This window comes from Sorex araneus, chromosome X, assembly GCF_027595985.1.
Source record: "Sorex araneus isolate mSorAra2 chromosome X, mSorAra2.pri, whole genome shotgun sequence".
Classification (NCBI taxonomy): Eukaryota; Metazoa; Chordata; class Mammalia; order Eulipotyphla; family Soricidae; genus Sorex; species Sorex araneus.
The window spans coordinates 316,585,320-316,603,982 of NC_073313.1; the positions used below are offsets into that span (position 1 = coordinate 316,585,320).

The following is an 18,663-nucleotide window of genomic DNA, read 5'->3' on the forward strand; positions in this document are numbered from 1 at the left end:
CAGGGGGGCAGAGGCACCCAGGGCCCGACTGTAAAGCAAATGCATCATTCCACTGGGGCTGCCGCACCCAACTACCCGAGTACCCGAGTACCCGAGACCCAGCCCCTCAAAGACAGACACACAACTCTTCCGTTGGGGGTGCAGGAGTCTAAGAACAGGACCAGCAGGAGGGGCTCCTGGTTGCCAGTGGTCACCTCCTTGGTGAGTCCTCCTGCACTGTTTCTTGGCATCTGTGTGTAGAGAGGCAGGGACAGAGGGGTCACATAGGGCGAGGGCACATCTGTGAATTTAAGGGCCCAGGGGACATTATTCAGTCCATCATCATCATCATCATCATCATCATCATCATCATCATTATCATCATCATCATCATCATCATCATCCCGTTGATCGTTGAATTTCTCGAGCAGTCTCAGTAACCTCTCCATTCGTCCTAGCCCTGAGATTTTAGAAGCCTCTCTCTACTCGGCCTTCCCAACGATGCCGCATTGGAGGTTCTTTCAGGGTCAGGGGAATGAGACCCAGCTTGTTACTGGCTTTGGCATATGGATACACCATGGGAAGCTTGCAAGGCTCTCCCATGTCAGTAGCTTGCCAGTTTCTCCCAGAGGGAGAAGTAGGTTATAAGATAGCACGCATTCAGTCCATAGTAGCAGAAAAGAGAGAAATATGCCTATCACAGACAGATGCAGAGAAGTACGGCCAAGATGGGGGATGGGTGTAAGAGCTAAGGTGAGTGAGAACTGGAGGGTTCCCAGGGACGAGCATCCAGGCAAGCAGGCCTCTGGGGGCATGTTCCTGGGGTGCTCAAGGGTCCAGCCTGACTGACGTGGAGGGGGTGAAACGGGGGTGAGATCAGGGCTGGGACTAGGCGGGGGAGGATCTCATTGATAGGCCTTGTATGGACTTGGACTTTCGTGCCTGGAGCCCGTGGTCGCTGGTTGAGCCGAGGGCTCTATGGGGGCATATGCCTCCTGGGGCTTCCCTGCTGAAGGAATAGGCCAGCAAGGCCCGAGACAGAAACGGAGCAATGCTGGCGCTTCAGACCCGGCTGGGGCCAGGACACTGGTGATGGGAGAAGGAGCAGCCGTGTGGGCTGAAGGGTCTGGCCAGGTCTACGTGTGGGTGGGGGTTGGGGAGCGAGTCCCCGGTTCTGGTCTAGCGTGAGCAGGGGGAGATCGAGGTGGACTGGGCCCTGGGGAGGGAGAGCAGGAGCTCAGTTTACACAAGGTCCATCCAAGACCGTCCTGACGCCTCCGGGGTAACAGAGCAGCGGTGAGTCTGGAGCTCAGGGCCAAGTTTGCCCGCATGCACCACTGAGGCCTGACTTTAAGGAGAGCCCAGATTTTGCAGGTTTTGTGAGCATAACTATTTTCCTCATTGTTTCTTGTATGGATTTTTGAGGAATTTTTAGAACCTCTATGTGTGCTTTTAATTCCCCCCACCACCACGTGATTTATAAATTATGTATGTCCTTTAACCATTTCTCTTGGAATCGGTGTCCTTTTGTGCTTTTTCAATGGTCCAATGTTTAATCTAGACCAAAGATTTGCTTCTCTCTCTCTCTCTCTGTGTATGTTCCATTTCTATTCCAATCCCTAGAGATTAACCCCACCCAGATTTGTGCTTATTATTCCCTGATTTTTTTGTTCTTATTCATAATTTTTCTCTCTTGTACTCCTACAAATATATTGTTTTATCCCAGAGGTGCTCAGGGCTTATTACTCCTGGTTCAGTGCTCACTCCTGAGCTGGCAGAGCTCAGGGGACCATCTGGGGAGCCAGGATTCAAACCCAAGTTGGCTGCATGCAAAGAAAGCGCCCTGACTTCTGTACTATATCTTTCTGGTACTATTGTTTTAGTCTTGATTCTTAATTTTCAAAAATGGAATCGTCCTGGTCTTCTAGAACTGATTTTTTATTCAAATTGCTGTGTGTGTTAAAACTGCCATTCATTCATTCTTCATAGGATTCCTCCCGCGGATTCCCCACCATCTATTTGTCTGCTCTGTTGTCAGTGCACATATAGTTAAAGTAAGAGTGCTCCAGTGACTATCTAAGTTTCTCTGATGGTTGTACCTAAGTGGGGATTACTGAGCCCTGTGGCATGTAAATGTATTTTTAAAATTTTTTAAAATTTTGCTTTTGGCGTCACACCGAGTGGTGCTCCAGTGGTTGCTCCTGGCTCTGTACTCAGGAATTACTCCTGGTGGTGCTCAGGGGACCATATGGGATGCTGGGGATCAAACCTGGGTTGGCTGCATACAAGGCAAACGCCCTACCCACTGTACTATAGCTCCAGCCCCCAAAAAGTATTTTATATGATTTATTCATCCTTAGTATGAAAATGCAAAGTCTTCCACAGTGGTTATGCCAGTTTGTACAGTGATGAGCAAGTTGGACTAGAAGAATAGCACAAAGCTTAAGACATTTGGCCAAATGTGAGATTGGGACACAATATTTGTTCAAATCTTGGCATAAAATATGGTCCCCCCAGCATAGGAAGAAGGAAGGAAGGAAGGAAGGAAGGAAGGAAGGAAGGAAGGAAGGAAGGAAGGAAGGAAGGAAGGAAGGAAGGAAGGAAGGAAGGAAAAGAGAGATGTTTCATTGGATAAAGTAGCTGTGGATAAAGTAGTTCTAAGAAAAGATGAAATTTTGTTCGCTGCAACTTGTATGGAACTGAAAGATATGTTAAGTCAGATGAAATAAGTCAGATGGAAAAGGATAAATACTGGATAATCCCACTCATCTGTTATATAGAGAGAACAAAACAATGAAATAGACTATTGAAGAGTGACAGACCCTTGGCCTTGGACTTCAAAACTCAGATCACCAAGCAGTAGGGAAGAGGATGGGGGCATGAAGAGGTGACCTAGGCACTTAGGAAATGGCCTAAGAACCATGGTTCTGGGGACTTGGTGATATCAAGGAATAGTACCTCTGTATATCAAAACCGTAAGTGTTAACACTATTGTAACCATGTAACCTACACTACAATTTTTTGAGTGAATAAAACAGTAAAACTATCTTTGCTTTATATTGACTCTAGCACTATGTTGCTAGATTTATTTTAGTGTTAACTATTTCCTGCCAAAGAGAAAGGGTGGTATGCACCTTTCTCTTTATTAGAAAAGTTGAGCTGTCTCTCATGGATGTATCTGTTTTCCTGGTTTCCTATTCTGATGGTTATCTCTTCTAATCATGGGACACTGTCTTCTCCCATTCTTGTGAGTGTCTCCAACTGGCCACTCTACCCTTTGTTAAACAGAACCCTTGACTTTTGATACATTCAGATTCATGAATGGTTTTTCTCTGAGGCTTTGAACTTTGGAAATTTTAAGTAGCATTCCCCACCTTAGGTTGGCAAGAGAGTCTTACATGTAGCTTAACAATATCTTGTACCTTTGGCATTTGCCTCTTTAGTTCATCCCAGAGCCCACTTTCACACTTGGGTGTAAACAAGGGATCCAGGTTTATCTTTCTTATGTGAGGAGCCAGTTTTCCTCCACCATCTCCTCCACAAACTCACCTTTCCCTCAGTCTTCTCTGCAGTTCCCCTGGCATCTTCTCTGTCTGGGGGTAAATTTGTTCAGTTTTTTTTTGTCCCAGTGGCTGTGTGATATACATGAATATCTAATAAGAGAAGCTCCCACTTTATTCTTCCTTTGTAGTTTATTTTATTTTATTTTGGGTTTAGGGTCACACCTGGCAGTGCTCGGATGTTGCTCTAACAGGACCTGGGGAACCACCTGGTGCCAAGTTTTTATGCTGGTATGCAAAGCGCATACACTGGTCCTCAGAGCCTTCTCCCCAGACCCTTGTAGATTTGTAGGTATTTAAAAAATTCCTCTTTTAGAACAAAATTTTCAAGAGTCTCAAAAAAATCCAACTGGAACGTGATCAAAACTCTGACTTTTTAAAAGAAAAAAATTCATCTGTGCTCCTTATTGCAATTGTTTTATAGATTACTTTGGGAAGAAACGGCATCTTTGTGGTCCTACTTTTAAAAGCAGTATCTCAATTGTTCAGAATATTTTTCTATGTAGAACTCCTCTGAGTTTTAGTTAATTCTTATATACTTTTAAGGTTTTATTGCTGTTATGAATGTTCTCTTTTAATTATATGTTCTAGGTGATTATTACTGGTGTAGAAAATTGCTATTGATTCTTATAAATCAATCTTATATCCGGCAACCTTACTGAACTCTCTTGTAGATTGATTCTCCTAGTCCCTGTAGGGACCATATTGTTAGTCTGATCTTTTACAGTCCACTAACACCATTTACTTCTTTTTTGAAATATCCTTGGAGCATTGGTAGGACATCAATTAGTGGTCATTGTGGCCAACCTTGGCTTGTCCAAAATCTTAAGAGAATATATCTTAGCCTCTGACATTAAATGTAATATTTTCTGTAAGTACGTATGGGACTTGCATATATAGCTGCATCAAGTTTAGGAAGTTGCCTCTGATTTCTACTTCACTAAGAGTTTTTGTTTATTTTAATTATAAATAGGTTTGGATGTTTCTCCTATGCCTTTCTGCATTAATTTTTTATATGTTCCCTCTTAATACTCTTACAGCTGACACCCTCTTGGCTATTGTTACTTTATATTGTTTCATACAGTTGGAGTCATTTCACTGGCTTTTGATTTCAGATTTTGCATCTATGTTCAAAAGTGTAATTTTCTTTTCTTTTATTTCTCCGGTTTCACTGAGACATAACTGACATATAACATAGTGGAAATTTGATATATACAACATGATATATCATGAAATCCTTATCCTCCTCCCCTACACACCGCCACCATGTTGGTTAACACTCAATGCCTGGGCATTGTCACTGCTGTGCTGACGATCTATACCCTTAACAACTTTCAAGTATATTGTCCTGTTAACCAAATCTGACTCATACACAGTGTAGTCACCAGAATGGACAAGAGATCCCAGAACCTTACTCATAACTGGAAGTTTCTAGATATGACCAACTTTCTTCCACTTGCTGTATCCCACACTCTTGACAGCCACCAGCTTGCTCTCTGTGACTGCGGGTTTGGATGTCCTGAGATTTCCCATAGATGAGATCAGACAGTATCTGTCTTTATGTGACTTACAGTTCATCCATGCCATCACTTTCATCTTCCTTCTCATATAGTAATTCCATGATTTGAGAACCAAGACGACTGTATGGATCACTGTTGTAGTGAGTCAGGTGACTGGTGATTCCTCTAAAAGCTGTTTGTAGGATGTGGTAAGGCCAGTGTCCTGCTGGCCAGTAGAAAGCTCCAGGGGGCTTCAGAGAAAAGAAAAGGCAGTGAGTAAAGGAAAGAAAAAGCAATAGTATGAGGCATTTCAGATGGGTTAAGACCAATAATATCCACGAACAAAAAAAAAATATAAGAGTAACTAGAAGCTTTGTCTCTGAGAGCCAAAAATTAAAACAAATGTCCTAAATGTTTCATGCTGCCATTTCTTCCACGGGGTACAAACCAATAAGCAAACAAAACTCTCTTGAGAGAGAGAAAGAAGAAAACTGCCTGCTATAGAGATAGGGTGGGGAGGCGGGAGGTGGTCAGGAGGGAAACTGGGGACATTGGTGGTGAGAAGTGTACACTGGTGAGGAGAGATGGTGTTGGAGCATAGTATGACTGAAACCTGATGATGAACAGCATTGTAACTGTGTCTCTCACAGTGGTTCAATTAGCAAAAGAAAAAAAGGGAAAAAACGATAGGTGTTGGTGGTTTTGTTTTGTTTGGGGGGCACACCTGCCAGTGCTCAGGGCTTACTCCTGGCTCTGTGCTCTTCGATCACTCTTGGTGGGGCTCAGGAAAACATATGGTGCTGGGAATCGAACCCAAGCCAGGTGTGTGCAAGGCAAGTGCCCTACTTGCTGTACTCGATAGCTCTAGTCCTGAGTATTTGTTCATTACAGTGTAGGGAGCATGTTACAATACTGATCAGGTAGGTGTAGTTATTGAGGCATAACTGTACTGCACCAGCATGAAAATGTCCACCCCCCTCCACCACCAGCTTAGTGAGTTTGGACAGTTGCGTCACGCCTTCAGCCACCACCTGCTCTGCTTCTTGTTGTCACCACATGTAAGTGTTGCCCACTCTAGAACTAGTTGAAAGAGGACTCACAGTGATGAATTCTGTGCTGGCTTTCTGCTGAGTGTAATAGTTTTGCAATGAATGCCTGCTGTTGCAGATGCCAGTATTTCTTTCTTTCTTTTTTTTTTTTTAAATAGAGGATAGTGTTGCATTCCGTGAAGTAGCCACAGTTACATTCTTCGTGGGCTTCTGCTGTCTGGAAGTTCCTGCTTTGGAACTGCTCTAACGAAAGCGGCTATGAATATTCTTTTTTGTTTGTTTGTTTGTTTTTTGGGGTCACACCCGGCAATATACAGGGGTTACTCCTGGCTCTGTACTCAGGAATTATTCCTGGCAGTGCTCAGGGGACCATATGGGATGCTGGGAATTGAACCCAGGTTGGCCGCGTGCAAGGCAAACGCCCTACCCGCTGTGCTATCGCTCCAGCCGCCAACGGCTATGAATATTCTTGTACAAGTCTTTTTGAGACCATTACAGCTTCATTAATACTCAGGATAACAGCCACAAGGCTGATATGTACGTTTAACTCTGTAAGACATTTCTGAGCTGTTCTCTGAAGTGTTCATAGAATTTTGCACTTCCACTAGAATTATGAATGTTCCAGTTTCTCCGTATCTTTCCCATCATGTTTTTGTTGGTGTTTGAAATTATCTGACACTGGGTATTTTGCATTTTGCACTGTCACATTTGCAATTCTTTGATTACTAATGCCTTGGAGCATCTTTTCCTGAGCTTGACCACTTTATTTTTTTCCTGTGTGTGTTATGTGTGTGTGTGGGGGTGGGGGGGGTGTGAGAGAGACATCCAGCAGTGCTCTGGGGTTTCAGCAAAAATCTTAGCCCAGCCTATGGCATGCCTATTAAGTTTCTTAATGACTGTTGTTCTTTATATTGCTCTTTTTTAATTTTTTGCTGGTTTCTACTCTTGTTTTTGTTGTCTTTTCTTCTGATAATGAGTTTCATTTGCTCTTTTCTAAATCTAGAAGTTAATGTCACTAGCTATCGTCTTTTTTAATTAAGAACTCTAATGCTGGGGCTAGAGTGATAGCACAGTGGGTAGGGCATATTTGCCTTGCATGCAGCTGACCTGGGTTCGATTCCCAGCATCCCACATGGTCCCCCGAGCACCACCAGGAGTTATTCCTGAGGGCATTCGCCTGAAGTAACCCCTGTGCATTGCCGAGTGTGACCCAAAAAGAAAAATAAAAAGGGACTCTAATGCTATAGACTTCCCTTGAACATTTACCTGCACCCAGAAACTTGATTTACTGCCTCCTCTTTGTCATTCAATTCAAAATATTGCAAAACTTTAGTGATATTTTCCCTTCTGTCCTAAGCCTTCGTTAGAAGTGCATTGTTTAATTTCCAAATATTTGAAATTTCCTTGATATCTTGTGTTTGGGATTTTCATTTTATGTTATTATGATCCGAGCCATGGTCTGTGATGTTGCAATTGCTCTGTCTTGGAAACCACTGACTGTGCTTTTGAAAGAATGTGCATATTCTGCCTTGTACATCCAAGTCAGGTCAGATTGGGTGGTCGTGGAGTGTTTCCCCTCATTCATTTTTATTCGTAACACTTAGAAGGTATACATAGAGGATATTCACACAGGCAGCCCTGACTCCTGGTTCATCTCTTTTAGAGACTCTGAATTTTTGCTTTAAGTCTTCCAAAGCCCCGTGACAGGCACACAGATGTGTTTCCGGTTGCGTTCCTTCTTCCTGATGAAAGGCCCCTCAGGGATCCGTGGAGCTCTGCTGTCCTGTGGCCCTCTCTTCCTTGCGTCTACTTGTCCTGTTCTTCCTCTGGCAGTACGAGGTCTCTTCCCCCTTTTCCGCATCTGCCTGCGGCTCAGTGTGAAGGACACCCCTTTGATGAATAGCGGCTGGGTGGGTCTTGCGTTTTCTTCTCTTTCTTCGCAGGGTCGGGGGGGTGTTCCTTGTGGTGTACAGGAGGCCTGAGGTCCACTCCCGGAGAGACGCAGCTAACAAGGCCAAATGTTCCATGAGAAGGCCCCAGGAGTGCTGGAAGAGGGGGCTCCTAGGGAGGCCCAGGGAGAGCAGCCCCTGGCTTGGGAGACTCGGCAGTGGTCTGTGCCAGTGCAGTCCTGGGCTCCACGGGAGGCTGCAAGGGGTTAGGGGGTCCCAGCAGGGAGCAGGCAGGTGCCTGTGCAGAAAGACACAGGCCCAAAGGGGTGGCTGTGTGCAGGGACTGTGCCTACTATGTTGCTGGTGCCCCCTCCCACCTACCCCCGTGGTCTCCTGCATCCAGTCCCCTGAGTCCACACTCTGCTCTGTCTTGGCCCACATGTGAATAACTCACATACACCACACCAGGTGGCCTCAGCCAGGGGCTCACAGATGCCCTCCCATCCCGTGCAGTCAGGAAGGGCTGCATGGAAGAGGTATCCACGCATTAGCTCTTGGCCTTCCTTTCTGGCTTTCTTCCAGCCTTCCTTTCCTCAGTGTCCCCCTAAGATAAGCCCCGCTGCTCTGCCTCTCCCGTCCCAGCTCTGGAACTGAGGGCAGATGTACAGGCAGGGGAGCAAGCTTGGAGGCAGAGCGGCCGGCCAGGGCAGGCGGGGGCGGGGGTGTTCGTCGGGGCGGGCGTTCCCTGGTCTCTGAGCCTGGCGGAGGAGGGAGTCACACACGCCGCCCCCCTGGGTCTGTGCCCTGCAGACGGCAGCGACAGTGAGCTGGAGCTGTCCACGGTGCGCCACCAGCCCGAAGGGCTGGACCAACTGCAGGCACAGACCAAGTTCACCAAGAAGGAGCTGCAGTCGCTCTACAGGGGCTTCAAGAACGTGAGTACTCCGGTGGGGGGGGCGGGGAGGGAGAGGGAAGGGGAGGGAGGTGCGCACAGCCAATGGCCACGCCCCCAGCGCCCCCATAAGCATCCCAAGGGCCTTTATACCTCTGCCTGGTGCCCTCCTGCTTCTGCCTCGCCTCTACTCTGATGCCGCTCCCACCTCTCTCCTGCCTTCCCTCACCAGCACCAGCCGGGTACCCCTTCCACCTCCCCCATGCCTCTCCCCGCAGCCCCCGCCTTGTACGCCCTTCCCCCCCCCCCCCCCCCCCCCCCCCCCGCTGCCTCTGCCTAGCCCCCTCTGTGCTCACCTCAGCAGGCTCTCAGCAGTGAGGGTCCTAGAGAGTGGAGAGCGCCCTGCCCTGGAGGTGGGGTGGGGGCGCCCAGGTCTCTGAGTAAGGTGACTTTCTGCTGCAGGAGTGTCCCACAGGCCTGGTGGATGAAGACACCTTCAAACTCATTTACTCCCAGTTCTTTCCTCAGGGAGGTAAGTGTGAGTGCCCGCCCCCACCCGCCCACCTCTCCCCTGCCTGCCGCAGCCCTGCACCAGGGGGTCCTTTCACCTCAATCCAGCCTCCCCTCTCCCTCTCCCACTTCCTGCCTGGAGGCCTGGGGCTGCCTCAGTGCAATAGGAGAGGGGACCCAGCTGGAACCACCTGGCCTGCCCCCAGCACTCTCTCTGCCGCCCCCAGATGCCACCACCTACGCACACTTTCTCTTCAACGCCTTCGATGCGGACGGGAACGGGGCCATCCACTTTGAGGTAGGTCCCCCCACCACCCCTCTCCTGCCCTGCAGCCCACCTGGTGAGGGGGAAGGTTGGGGTCTTCCCTCTTGGGATGGCGAGGGCTCAGAAACTGGACGTGTGGCCCTGTGGAAGCGCGCAGAGTGTGTCCAGCCGTCTCTAAGCCTGACTGTGCATAGGGGATTGGATTTCACCGTCTGGCCGCGCTGTCCTCAGCCTTTTCTGCCCTTGCAGCCCCGCCGAGCCCAGGGGCTGCCCGGGGCCCTCTGAGCAGGTGACCCCGGCCTGCGTTTGCCTCTGAAAAGTGGGCACAGTGCAGAGCCAAGGCAGCAGCCTGGGAGTCCACCCCCTTGGGGGAAACCAGCTGGAGGGCCCCAGCCAGAGAGAGCTGCAGCAATCTATGCAGGGACCCCCCCACCCCCCGATGGTCCCGGCAGGAGGGAGAAGCCGGTTCTCCCGTCCTCTGCGCAGGCCCAGCACTCGGAGTCATTTGAGAGTGGCCCATCTGTGGAGCCCGGGCCCTATAAATAGCTGCGGGAGAAACACTGAAACCTCTTTGGAGAGGAAAGCCTCGCTGAGAGCCAGCCCGATCGATCCCCAGCTCTGCTCCTGCTGCTCCGTGTCTAGGGCCACGGGCAGCTGACAGGAAGGCGGGCGGGCGGGCAGAAAGCCCCTGGACGTGCTGGTGTAATAATAACTTGTCCTAATGCTGCTGCATTTATTTTTATGCTGCAGGTCAGCCCAGCCCAGTGACTCAGACCAGAGGGGCCCCCACTCTGCCAGTGACCACAAGGGCTCCGCCCTCTCCCCCAGACGCCCAGGCAAGGGTGTGAGGGACCGGCAGGGGGTTTGTCACTGTCAGCTTGGGCTTTTCAAATAACGTTGGATGGATTTGCTGTGGCTCTCAGCTCTCTGCACTGCAGAAGCCCATGCTCACCCTTTGTGGGCGTCTCACCTCCCAGGCCACACTGCCTGCTGACCACCCCCCTCAATCCTGTGTTCTCGCCATGATTTCAGTGACAACACATGGTGTCCGGTGCCCAGTGGTGGCAGGGAAGTGCCTGTGGCAGGCCCCCCACGGCCAGGTAGCCCTGAGGAAGCAGCTGGGACTTCAGGGAGGAGTCCAGGGCCTGTGTGGGCACAGGCCTGGCACACAGGTTTTCTGGCCCATAGTGAAGGGGAATGTCAGTGGGCCCAGCTCCCCGCCCCAAGGGCCTCCTGAGTGCTGAGTGGTGGGTCTGTCTGGGGGCACTGTGTTTGGGTGTCATGCCAGAGTCCTTCTGCTAGGTGCCTTCTCTGCTGCTGTCTGGTCCTCTGTGTGCCTGTCTGGTTGCTGCTTTGGGAAAGAGAGGGGACAGTGCTTTGGGCCCCTGGGGCTGTGTTCAGGGATCACCCCAGAGTCAGCTCTCGGGGAGTCAGTGCCTCTGGTTTCAGGTTGTGCGTGTGTTCTGAACCCTGATGGCGTCTGGATTTCCGTGGCTTGATCCAGCAGAGATGCGTTTATCCCAGAGGAGAGAGATCCCCGGTCCTTAAGCCAGCATAGTAGGCCTGGGGCAGGAGGGCCTGAAGGAGGGAGTTCCTGCCTGTGTGTGCACCTGATCCCACCTGTGTGCACCTGATCCTGCCTATATGTAGCAGATACTGCCTGTGTGCACCTGATCCTGCCTGTGTGTGCACCTGATCCTGCCTGTGTGCACCTGATCCTGCCTGTGTGCACCTGGTCTGCTTGTATGTACCAGATCCTGCCTGTGTGCACCTAACCCCGCCTGTGTGCAACTGACCCTGCCTGTGTGTACCTAATCCCGCCTGTGTGTACCTGATACTGCCTGTGTGCACCTGATGCGGCCTGTGTGTACTTGATCCTGCCTGTGTACACCTGATCCTGCCTTTGTGTCCCTGATCCTGTCTGTGTGCAGCTGATCCTGCTTGTGTGTACCTGATCCTGCCTGTGTGTATACCTGATCCTGCCTGTGTGTATACCTGATCCCACCTATGTGTACCTGATCCCTCCTGTGTGTACCTAATCCTACCTGTGTGCACCTGATCCTGCTTCTGTGTCCCTGATCCTGCCTATGTGCATGTGATCCCACCAGTGTGTACCTGATCTCTCCTGTGTGCACCTGATCCCACCTGTGTGTACTTGATCCTGCCTCATAAGGTGGGACTAATTATGCCTGTGTGTGGACCTGGTTCTGTTTGTTTTGTGATTTTTTTTCTCTCTGGAAGTTTATAGGATTCTCTCTTTAGGCCCCCCCTTTATAATGTCTACCTCATATGTCTCAGCCTGCAGTCTGCATTTGTGGGTCAGTTGGACTCGGCTGTCTCAGACATTCAGCTTTCCCTCTTGGTAAAGGGTTTCCTCTCTCACCTCACTCTGAGCCTTTCCCCCATTTCCTCAAGTTCTTCCTCATATTCCTGCTCATGGTCCTCTTTTCTCTCTGATTTGTCAGCGTCTTTCTTTTCTGCTGCTTCCTAGAAGAGTCTGCATACATTCCAGTCCAACTTTTGAGTTGATCATTTGCTTTCTTTTCAGTTTCCAGGCATTTTTTCTTGTTCCCTACTGGTGCTTTTCCAAAAAGAGCCTAGTTTACTTTAAGAGTTCCAGATTCCGGGCTGGAGCAATAACACAGTGGGTAGGGTGTTTACCTTGCACACAGCCGACCCAAGTTCAGTTCCCAGCATCCCATATGGTCTCCTGAGCACCGTCAGGAGTAATCCCTGAGTGCAGAGCCAGGAGTAACCCTGTGGATCGCTGGGTGTGACCCAAAAAGGAAAAAAAAAAAAAGAATGCCAGATTCCTAGTTTCTGAATCAAATAGGTTAATTTTTTTCCTCCTGGAATAATATTTAATCCATATCGCTTCGTTCCCTTTCCCTTAGGCTTCCCCAGACCCAGAATACTGAGTGGGGTCTAAGTCTTTGGTGTCTTCCCCCCAGCAGCCATCTCTGTCCCTCCTTTCCCAGCCTGTGGGCTCACACCTGGATGGAGCAGGCGGGGCCCGAATATGGGGACTGGCCCATGCCAGGCCTTCCTCCGGCGGCTCTCACAGACCACCGGGCTTCCCAGCCAGCCCTCACTGGAACGCTGTGTCTGGTCACATTTGTCCCATAGGAGGCCTCCTGTGTGTGTGACCCAGAGCTGAGCTTATAGAATTAGAAGTTTCCAGGTGCCCGAGAGGCAGCTCCGCGGGGAGCTGAAAGGGGAATGCACCCTCCCTTAGGGCACTTCCCCTGACTCCACCTTCCCAGGACCGATGGGTCTCTCACTGTGGCTTAGGTGGCACATTTGAATTTGAGAATATGACTCCCCGCCACCATGCTCACCCCCACACACATGCACGCATATCACACACATGCACATGTGCTGTTGTGCTAAGAGCCCCCTCCCCAACACAGGAGTGGATTTTGGGGGCCTGCACAGCAGCTGGGAGCAGAACCTGGTCGCCGGTGGCCACTCGTACCCTCTCACCCACAGGACTTTGTGGTGGGCCTGTCCATCCTCCTGCGGGGGACTGTGCACGAGAAGCTGAAGTGGGCCTTCAACCTGTACGACATTAACAAGGACGGTTACATCACCAAAGAGGTAGGAGGCCGTGCCCCAAGCCCACCTCCCCACCCCCCCACCTCTCCCCTGCAGTTGCAGCCTGGTCCCGGGAGAGAACTGTTGGGCAGGAGTGGGACTTGCTTGGGGCGAGGACAACGGGGTTCACGCGCCCCTCACTGCACCTTGAACCTCCTACTCCTGCTCTGCTGCTTTGGTGATTCGGGGGTCATCCTTGCTGGGGGTGGGGAGGGAGATGAAGCCGAGGGGTGGGGCTGGCCCCAGTCCCACCAACAGAGGGGGCTAGTGAGGGCCTTTTCGAGCAAGATCTGAGCCCGAACATGCAGAGATGCAAACTTGGAAGAGGGCACCTAAGAGTCCAAGTCTCGCGTCCCCCCCCACCACACACCACCTGGGTGCAGGGCTGGGGTGGCGGCAGGGGCGCGGTGGGGGTGCCCCGGGTCCCACTCACAGCCCATCCTGTGACTCACACGGTGCCTGCCCCACAGGAGATGCTGGCCATCATGAAGTCCATCTACGACATGATGGGCCGCCACACCTGCCCGGTGCTTCGGGACGATGCACCTCTGGAGCACGTGGAAAGGTTCTTCCAGGTGTGTCCCCAGTGGGCCAGGAGGGAGCCCTCGGGAAGCTTCACCCCCACACACACACACACACACAGGACCTTGCATCTCCCAGCCGACTGCCTGTGAGCTGCGATGCGCCCCATCCTGACCTGCGCCCCCTCTTCCAGGCAGATGGCCAAGGCTGGTGGGCAGCTCGCACCCCAGGCCAGCTCTCTGGAGCCTTCCAAGAGCTGCTTAGACTCCTTCGGGGACTGTGTGAGGGGAGTGGGGGTGGGAGTGGGGTCTGCAGCCACCCCAGCTGGGCCTTGGTTGCTGCACCCGCCCGGGCCTGAGCCAGGGCTGAGGGACGGGGCAGCTTGGGGCTGTGTTCGGGAAGCGGGGGCCCGGAGGCCATCCAAGAGCAACTGGGATGGGTGCATCTGGGGACCTGGGGGGCAGGTGGCACCGTGTCCCAAGCTGGGGACCCCTCAGTCCTGGCCACCCACTGCCAGGCCAGGCGGGTTGAGGCGACACTCACCAAGGGTGTGGTTTGGGTCGCAGAAAATGGACCGGAATCAGGACGGGGTAGTGACCATCGATGAGTTCCTGGAGACCTGCCAGAAGGTGGGTGGCAGCAGAACGTGGTAAGCCCCCATGTCCGGTCACTGATGGCCCCTGCACCCTCCCGCTCTGGCCTCCACTGTCCCTACTGCTGCTGACGCCCAGTGCCTCACTCCCGCCTCTCTGGGGGTTCTCCACAGACAGCAGCGGGCCCCAGGCTGCCTGGCAGTCTGGCTGTGCCCAGCCCCATGACACGGGCACCTGTGAGGGTTCTGAGGTCCCCTGAGACGCTACTCATGGTGGAGTGGATGGGGGTGCCACTGGCCCACCCAGGGCGCTCTGCCAGACTGCCCGCTTTCTCTTCCCACAGGACGAGAACATCATGAGCTCCATGCAGCTGTTCGAAAACGTCATCTAGGACACGCAGGGGTCCCTAAGGCACCTCCACTGCCCCCAAAGGCACCTCAGTCCTGCCAGGAGAAGCCTCCATAAGAAACTTTCACTAATATATTTGCAGAAGGTGGATAGTTTGCTCCAGATACACACACACACACACACACACACACACACATACACATTCTCATTCATACTTTCATACACATGCATTCTCACACCATCACACAGTCACACACATGCATTCTCACACACGCACATTCTCTCACACGTACACACCCACACCCACTCAGATTTATGCACATACACTCGCACACTCACACATCCACTCAGACTCACACACACTAGTGCATTCACACATACACTCAGACTCTCTCACACACACGCTCACACACTTTCACATATAGTCGCATACTTGCATACGTACATACACAGACACACACACTGCGGGCTGGCAGAGGGGTCAGTGGGGCATGCTGTGTCAGGTGGCCGTTGAGAGGGCAGTGTCCACACCCCCACCCAGGAGTGACCAGCCACCCTCACTCCCATTTTACTCCACCACACCGGCGCTGTGCGGGGCTGCTCTGGCCTCGTCTGCCTACCTACCCCCCTCCCTGAACCCCTCAGAGGGACTCCAGGGCACCAGAGCTGAGGAAGAAGGATGACACCCTGGGGGATGGGCCCTGCTCCCTCTGCCTTCAGGCCAGGCACCCTCTCACATGCCTGGCTTCCCAGAGGAGGGTCTGGAGCAAACTGCCCACCCCACCGGGCTCAGGAGCCAGGTGGTCCCGGGTGAGGAGGGGGGGCGCGGAGGGAGGCTGCCACATCCCAAGGTCATCACTGGGAAGCTCCAGCGGGGGCCTCCCTCCCTCTGTCCCTCGGCTGGGTACCCCCTCCCCAGTTAGGGTTCTGCCTCAGTGCGCTGCCCTTCATGGGGGCCCACCCGGACCCTGTCACAAAGCACAAACACCCCAGCAGTGCGAGGGGGCGCCGAGAACACTCTGCTTCCGTGAGACGCCCCGGGGAAGAAGCACGGGGCCAGCTCCTGCCCAAATCCAGCCCAGCCCAGTTCAAAAGCACAAAAGAGGTGGAGGGGAGAGAGGCAGAGGAAACGGACGGAGAGAGGAGAGAGCGCTGCTGCTGCCGGCCCCACCTCTCCAGGCGGACCTGCACGGCGGCACGCAGGCCTCCGGGGACATCCCCACACGTACATTCCATCACCTGCTCAGGCCTGACCCCGAGGGAGCGGAAAGGAGGAGTGGCGGAGACTGCGGAGACGGGCTTTGAGGACCCCTGGGAGCCCCCAGACGGGGCCCTTGGCCTGGGAGTTGCACTGATGCCCGCTCTCCCCTCTTCCTGGAGGGCGGCAGCTTCCCCCGGCTCAGGGATCCCCGCCCCAGCCCGGCCCTGCCGCTGCGGGTGCAGCTCTGCTTTTAGGGGCCGTGGCCGTGGGGCAGGGCTTGTCCCCCACACTGGGCGCCAACTGGCCGCATGTCTGCATGGCAGAAGCGTCTCCCTTGGGCACAGCCTGGGGGGGGTCTCTGTTCTCAGTGCCCACCGGTATTCAGTTCTGTATATTTTAATAAAATAAACTTGACAAGGAGCAGAGGTCCCGGGGCCTGAATCCCAGACACATCATGCCCCTGCCCTGCCCGTCCACGCAGTGAGCCTGGCCCCTGCCCAGTGCTGTGATGGAGGTCGTGGAGCGGGGGGGAGTGATGCCGGGCTGCACACGGTGGCCTTGCCCAGGTCCCCACCAGGGCCACCGACCCAAAGGCGTGGTCGGAAGAGAGGTCCCCTACCCCCACCCCATGCTGGGCAGGAAACCTTTCCAGCGAGCTCTGGCCCTAGAGCCCAACCGGAGCCAGAAGGCCTGGCACCTTCTCCAACCCCGCGTGTGTCCTGACCCCCCAGGCCACACTTCCCGCCAGTGCCAGAGTCCTCCCTGCGTGCCCTGTGCTTGGGGTGTGCCCCGTGGGGGGACAGACGCAGCCCAGGCACTCGGGCATCTTCCTCTCCTGGGCTTATTTTTAAGGGTCACGTTCGGGAGGGGGCTGGTGTTTATGTCAGGGGAGGGACAAGGAATGAGAACGGGGCAGCGGGTAGGGCGCTCACCTTTCACCCCGCGACTCTGTGCAGTCCCCAGCACCCCTTATGGTCCCTGAACCCTTCCAGGAGTGATTCCTGAGTGCAGGGCCCTGAGCACCGCCGGGGGTGGCCCAAACAAAAACAAACAGACAAAAAAAGTAAGGAGAACCTAGAACAGCCAGGCAGGCTCGATCTGACGGCCGCCGGCAGCCTTTGGCCTGAGGTTACACGTGCTGTGCTCCCTACTGACCACTAGGGGGGGACCGCACTCCAGCCTGGCCTCTGGAAGCTGACCGAGAGGGAGAACCCTTTGATGAGAAGCTAGTTGTCCTTTCTTCTATAGCCTCAAAGACATTTTTACATTTCTCAAGTGCCCAACACCCCAAATCTATCAAATTCCACAAGTGCCCCCAGTGAACTGGGTTTGGGGAAAGGATGGATGGATGATGAGTCCTTTCGTTCTGTTCACCAGCACACGTCAGGCTGTATGACTGTTTCCACAGTGCATTGCTTTCACCCCAGCCTGAACCAGATAAAGTCAAACATTTCTGCTTTCACCACTCTAACCTTGAAGACCACACAAGCCCCTCCCCCAAATACACACACATAATTATTATTTTGTTTTGTCTTTTTGGGTAACACTGGGCGATGCTCAGGGGTTGCTCCTGGCTCTGCACTCAGGAATTACTCCTGGCAGTGCTCAGGGGACCATATGGGATGCCAAGGATCGAACCCAGGTCGGCCGCGTGCAAGGTAAATGCCCTACCTGCTGTGCTATCGCTCTGGCTCCTCCCCACCTTACACACACACACACACACACACACACACACACACACACACACACAAAATCTTGAAGTGTAGTCTGTTCCAGAAATATCCATCGTGTCAGACACGCCGGGGAAGGAGGTCTGCTTTCAAGTAGCCAAAGTGGGATTTTCATAGAATCATACTCTAAAAGAAACCCTCTCCTCTCCCTTACCATAGAGACAGAGTTTTGTTCCTAGCCAGCATTTCCCAGTCCCTAACCTTTGATCAGTCCCTAACCTGGGACCCTCAGGAATACCAACACTCCCTCACGTTCTCTGCCTTAGAGGCACTTAAGGTTGCAGAGCCATTTGCCCTCTGAGCTAACCACAGGGCATCTGCTCTGAGTTTCCTGCCTCTTCCTTCACACCCAGAAGTCACAATCCAGTGACCCGCTTTCTTCCCTGATCTTTCTGAGTTCCAGGTGTTAAGGGAGGCTTGACACAGGAACTCTAGACATAGTGACACATTGCTATGATTCATCGAAACTCAGCATAGTGAGCTCCCGGGTGGTACATGCCAGCATCACGTGTTAAACGCCTTCCACCCACCAGGCATGAGAATTCCACAGGGAATCAGCGTTTAGGGATTCAAAGGTTCCTCAGGTTTATTGGGCACCTTTGGAACAGGTTCTTAGGACACAGCCTCTGCCTTTCTGAAGCCCAGCCTGTGGGAATACTAGACGGCAGAGAGGTCCTGGGCAGTGAGTGAGTCGGCGAGTGCACAAGGTGCCGGAGGTGTCCCGCAGAACTGTGACTAAAACAAGAACTCAGTGTGAGGATCTGAGAACCTTCCTCAGATTGTGCAGTGTCCGGGATGTCCTTGAAGACCGTGGACCTCTGGAGCCCTCCCTCTCCTACATCTCTCCCACCTTCCTTGCCGCACACATTCCAGAGAGAAGCGGAGACGCTGAATCCCGAGGCTCTGAGGCTCGGAGCAGGTTCTGACATCCTCAACGGGATTCCTTGTCTTTTCATTGCCCGCCCAAACTTCTCCACCCCAGGCCAACCCCAAGGCTACGGATGCTTTGGTGAGCACTGAGGACCCCTGGGC

At 52.7% G+C, this 18,663-nt stretch overlaps 1 protein-coding gene across 3 annotated transcripts in view; it reads left to right on the forward strand.

Moving 5' to 3' along the window:
* The window catches only part of KCNIP3 (potassium voltage-gated channel interacting protein 3), a 69,571-nt gene extending 53,250 nt beyond the window's left edge, over window positions 1-16,321 (forward strand). For all 3 annotated transcript variants that reach the window (XM_055120513.1, XM_055120511.1, XM_055120512.1), the window contains 7 exons: window positions 8,787-8,911; window positions 9,331-9,400; window positions 9,606-9,676; window positions 13,133-13,240; window positions 13,708-13,812; window positions 14,326-14,388; window positions 14,696-16,321. In XM_055120513.1, coding sequence (XP_054976488.1) covers window positions 8,787-8,911; window positions 9,331-9,400; window positions 9,606-9,676; window positions 13,133-13,240; window positions 13,708-13,812; window positions 14,326-14,388; window positions 14,696-14,743 — 590 coding nt within the window. In that variant the 3' untranslated portion in view covers window positions 14,744-16,321. The remainder of the gene's footprint in view (window positions 1-8,786; window positions 8,912-9,330; window positions 9,401-9,605; window positions 9,677-13,132; window positions 13,241-13,707; window positions 13,813-14,325; window positions 14,389-14,695) is intronic.
* The last annotated feature ends 2,342 nt before the right edge of the window (window positions 16,322-18,663 follow it).